Below are 5180 nucleotides of genomic sequence, written 5' to 3'. Positions count from 1 at the left end.
CTCTCCCAGTTGCTCCCTACGGCAGCTACTGGGTTGTGACCACGGACTACACCAGCGTGACCGTTGTGTACTCTTGCACGGACATTTTGCGATTGTTCCACTTCGACTACGCCTGGATCCTTGGGCGCTCTCGCTTCCTGCCAGCGGAGACTGTGAGGTATGCTAAAGAGCTGCTGATCCAAGAAGGAGTCGACCTGTCCAAGATGAAGGCCACAGATCAGACGGGCTGCAAGGATAACTAGGGATTTGTATCCCCTCATTGCACTGTAACCAGCAACCTTTATCATTATTTTAATTGCTGCCTTAAAATACTTGTGCATTTAAAAAAACAATATTGATCTTAATGCAATGTGCACTAATACTTGATTATCTCGTATGAAGCTCATTTTGTAGTTCAAGCTATTGTATTGTACCTTTTATTGTGATTATTACAGCAAACATATCTCCCTATGGTTGGTTTTGATTATAACATGTATATCCACCATGACACAATCTCGCTCATTTTGCTGTTTACAGATGTGAAAATACTTGTAAAACATGCTATTGCAATAAAACAAGCATATCCTTGCTGATCGCAAAAAACACACACTTAAGATTTTTGGATATTAAAACTGTTCATTAGGTCGTTTTTTGTCAATCTTTTTAAACATGAATTAATGTGGTGAGCATTGGAAGGACTATATCTGAGCAAATGTGAGAAGATAGGTGGAATTAAAAAAAGTTCTGTCCAAATTGAGATATCCTCAAGTTATGGTTACTGAGGGAAATAAAGAAAAAGTGTTTGAATTCAAGCCTTCAAGCCTTGAAGCCAATCAAGTGATACATGCACTAATTCATTATATAGCATCATTATTATTATTATTAATATTATTATTATTATTATTATTAAGAGGGCAATATGTGTTCATACAGTAAAACAAATCACGTGAAAATATCTCTATATTGACAAAAAGTAGTTCTCAAAGGCTAAGAGCTATTCTTAAGTTTAGCATTTTGGTAACATGCTTTTTTGGAGCTAGAATTGACCATATCTGTAGAAGAAGGTAAAGGGGCTAGGCTCAAATTGGCAAGGTACCAGCTAATGCTATTGATATCTATGTTAGCAACGTGCATCTGTAATTCAATAACAAAGTTCACTGTGATATTGATTGGGATGCTAATTTATATAGCAAAAAAAAATAAAAAGGAACATACCCCTTTATGTCTGGCGCCCTTGATCCAACCACAGCAATCTTTAAACTTTGCATTTATTTTCTTCACAACTCCTTCTTATTGGCCCACCCCCACACCATTTGCGAATGTAGTGTTGCCACTTGTGTGACCCATTGACATCACCAAGTTTTCTCATAGACTTCTTGACAATCTTACAATGTTTGCAACCATTAAAGTCACTTCCTGCTGTGCATTAGAAAGAATGCAGGTTTAGGGCACTGTAGCATCGGCTTTACTTTTCAGATCCAATAGACTTGCCCCTCGGGTAAATTCAGAGTAATCTGGGAAAGGCATGGCTGTGTGCGTTTGCATGCGTGTGTCAATCAACCAATTAAAGTTTATTTATATAAACCAATATTAAAGATTTTACATTTGTCTCAGTGGAAGAGAAACTTCCAAACCTCGGGGAGTGTGTGTTTGTGTCTGTGTGCGTGTGCGTGTGCGTGTGCGTGTGCGTGTGCGTGTGCGTGCGCGCGCGTGCGTGTGCGTGTGCGTGCGTGTGTGTGTGTGTGTGTGTGGTGGAGGTCCACTGGCTCTTCCTCCTCTGAGCTCCACAGACCACAGTCCACCAGCGAATGAACAGCATCTCTCTGCACGGCTTCACAGATCCTTTTGCAGGTAAAAGTCTTACTATCTTTTACTCTCATAAGACTATAGCATCTAGAAGAAAATATATGTTATAGTACTAAATCATTATGTATACCGATGAATGACAAGTGGATTAAAGTGCCTCATTTTAAAATGTTGTATTTAGAAAGGAAAGATGAAGCTCTTGGTATGGCTCGGTGCTCTCCTCTGCCTCTTTGCCTGTCATCTCAGTGGTGAGTTTCATCTGTAAGATTATAAAATAAAATGTAATTTATTAATCCCAATTTGGGAAAAAAATATGTGTTGCAGCAACATAAAACAAAATAAGGCATTGCACATAAAAAAATATATACACGGTCTGACAAATACAAAAAAAAACGATTGAAGGGCCAATTCTCTGTTTACACAATATAAGCGGGATATTATTTGTATAAAGTGTGCAAGGAATATTCATTTAAATATAAATACAAAATGTACAGTGTGAATGTTATAAGCCTATTAATTCGGGTTTACTAAAAAGCAACATTTGATGTGTTGATACCGAAGTTTAGTTTGTCTCTGCAGCAAAAGTATTTCCCCGTAAGATAATACAATTAAGAGAATACAATTATTATTATTTTATGTTTAAAAAATGCTGTATATGAATCTTGTTTGATTACAGATGTGACTGCATCTATAGAAGAGCATTGGGTTTTAGTCACTGCAAATGTACAAAGAGGACTCTGTCCGAGGAGGAATTCTTTATGCCTTCTTTATGTGTATGTGTGTGTTGTGTGTGCTCGTGTGTTTTTGCGTGTGCGTGCGAAATAGTCAGCAATAATATTTGAGGAGGGAGCAGGTATCCAGCAGTCTTCTGGGAGGAAGCACAGTTTTTCGGTTTTCCACACTTGAATCCCTTCTTTGTGCTTTGGAATGTTTGGGAATGTAAATTTTGTTCTCTCTCACTCTTCCCCCTCACAGAGGCCAGAGTCATCCCAGAAGGAGGTAATGTATTTAAATAACACATCTCCTTTTAGCAACCTCAAACATTGCAACAAACACGTGCCTCAGATATTAAAAATAGTTTTCCATCAATTGCACTTTCAAAAATTCCCCATAGAGATACTTTGGTCACCAAAATGCAATGATGTGAAAACACTTTGGGAGGTGTTGATATGTCTTGAGTAGAACAACTTGCTCCTCATCTCTCTACTATACGTTTTTTTGTATTATAATTTTTTTTTATGCATGCTTCTTAACATTAAGCTGTCTTTGACTCTTTTTCTGCTGTAACAACAAACGGCTAAAGGTATTCTGATTATTATTTATTAAGTTGCACCCTTTCTCTGCGTAAAGGCAGTCTGGGAATTTTACAATGTACCAAGTGAAAAAATAAAAATAAGTGGTGTACCCCTCATATTACACATAGGGAACTGTGGTATATAAAATACAAGAGTGGTGTTATTCTTTAAGTTGTCTCATGTCCTCCCCTGGCCTGCTGTGTGTCTTTAGTTCCATATGAAGAACCTCCAGCTGTCCCCTACTGGCCCTACTCCACCTCTGACTTCTGGAACTACATTGAATACTTCAGATCCATCGGCGCCTACAACCAAATCAACGAGATGGCCCGGGCCTTCTTTGCCCACCAGCACCTCGGAGACACCCTGGGATATGAGACCACCGAGGGACATGAACACTGAGAGGGAGCTAATGGCGCCAGGATTTAGAGGAAGGGGGCAGAAAGGGGACTCTTGAGATGTTAAAAAAGAGTATCAGACGTCAGAGAGAGGGAAAATGAGTTACTAAATTAATGTAGGGTATACATAACATGTGATATGCTAAATGAAGTGAATACTTGCAGTTTTTCTTTTCCCAAGTATCACTGCTGTTAGTTTAGACAATAATCAAAATGTAGAGTTATAGATCTTTTATAGCAGAGTATGTAATCCTTATAATGAATCAAAAATGAATAAAATGTCCAAATATGTCTATTAAATGGTTTATAAAATGATTTATGTTGTCGTCTTTTTCCAGTATCCTTCTATCCTATTATTTATTTATCATTACAGTTCTTATCCTTCCACAATTCTTTAAAAAAAAAATTCTCTTCATTTTTTAAAGATTTGGTAACTACTTTCATGCAGGCACGTGCACACATACATCAAAGTGGGCTTGAGACCCTGCTCCTTTTCTTCCTGCAGAGAAAGTGCCCTTTCCCCCCCCTTTTTTTACGTTAACTAGGTCTAATTAAAATGCGCTAATTTGCATGCAGTTACCAAGGCATTGCAGGTGAAACGGATAAAACAAAAAACACATCACCTCACAACTTCCCCAGATAGTTACTTACGTCAAGTCAGTATTTTCCCCTGAAATGTTATGAATGAATATATATCTATGCTGTTTGCGCACGGTTACCCTTTCCAAAAATATATGGATTGAATACAAAAATGTAAAGGGGACCTATCATGCAAAATGCACTTTTGTACGTCTTTTATACATGAATATGTGCCCCAAGAGTCAGGGAACTCACCAAGTGTCACGAAGCACAACCCTCTCTCTTTTCCTCCATACCCAAATCTCTAAAGACTGGGCTGCAACGGAGCTGATACAGACGTTAATTTTTCTGACGTCAGAAAAGGGGTGCTCCGCCTATATGGACAACTCTCCACCTATCAGGGGAATGGGGGGTTGGGCCACGGCCACTGCAGCTCCAAAGCGCTGGAGACGCTGTAGTACATATGCCAGGCCTGTAAGTGGCGCTGTTGTCTGCCATAAAAGCAGCGAAGAATGGTTGCCATGGTTGCCCTTCTGTTTATTCTCCGCTGTGGCTGTTTTTCTTTTTCTCCCTCCCAGCGTTTGCTCCTGCTGCTGTAATTCAATGCAATCCCTCCCTCGCTGTAATTCTCTCCGGTAGTCCACCAGCAGATGACAAACACCCACCTCTCCGCCTCTTCCAAGGGACGAGGGGACCTTGCGGCAGAGTTTCAGTTCGATTTTTTTTCGCCGGTCAACATGTCCGTTAAAATTTAAATCTTCCGGACAAAATTAGAAAAGTGCCGGTCAAAGGTCTTCTTTGTTATTTATTGAGTTTTAAAACAAATGAATAATGACTCTATATAATCATATATAAGAATAAAACACGGAGGACGGAGATCTATTTTCGTCCCCCTCTTCTCCCCCGCTGCAGCCTAGCTCACAGAAACAGCCCCCTGCAAAAACAGGGCTGGAAAGAGCAAATAGAGCGAAATGAGGCATGGCTAAAATGCAGGATCTGTTTGGTATTTTGAAAAAAAAACTATATTTATATACTTTATATAAGTATGGGCCTACAATATATTGTTCAAATATAGCATGATATGTCCCCTTTACGTCAAATGGATATATATTCCTTTTTACTGAAG

The 5180-nt window shown here is 39.1% G+C and overlaps 2 protein-coding genes across 2 annotated transcripts in view; both read left to right on the top strand.

Moving 5' to 3' along the window:
* The window catches only part of LOC104961513 (apolipoprotein D-like), a 4034-nt gene extending 3421 nt beyond the window's left edge, over positions 1-613 (top strand). The window contains exon 5 of the mRNA XM_010789819.1: positions 10-613. Coding sequence (XP_010788121.1) covers positions 10-242 — 233 coding nt within the window. The 3' untranslated portion in view covers positions 243-613. The remainder of the gene's footprint in view (positions 1-9) is intronic.
* Positions 614-1770: 1157 nt separating this feature from the next.
* LOC104961506 (otospiralin) lies at positions 1771-3751 on the top strand. Its single transcript, XM_010789806.1, has 4 exons — positions 1771-1830; positions 1967-2033; positions 2761-2784; positions 3292-3751. The coding sequence occupies exons 2-4, from the start codon at positions 1976-1978 to the stop codon at positions 3477-3479; spliced, it is 270 nt and encodes an 89-aa protein (XP_010788108.1). The 5' UTR covers positions 1771-1830; positions 1967-1975; the 3' UTR covers positions 3480-3751.
* Positions 3752-5180: the final 1429 nt, after the last annotated feature.

This window comes from Notothenia coriiceps, unplaced genomic scaffold (assembly GCF_000735185.1).
Source record: "Notothenia coriiceps isolate Sejong01 unplaced genomic scaffold, NC01 NC01_scaffold00033415, whole genome shotgun sequence".
NCBI classification, from domain to species: Eukaryota; Metazoa; Chordata; class Actinopteri; order Perciformes; family Nototheniidae; genus Notothenia; species Notothenia coriiceps.
The sequence above is the reverse complement of the archived record's forward strand: the minus strand, read 5'-3'. Positions and strand labels throughout refer to the sequence as shown.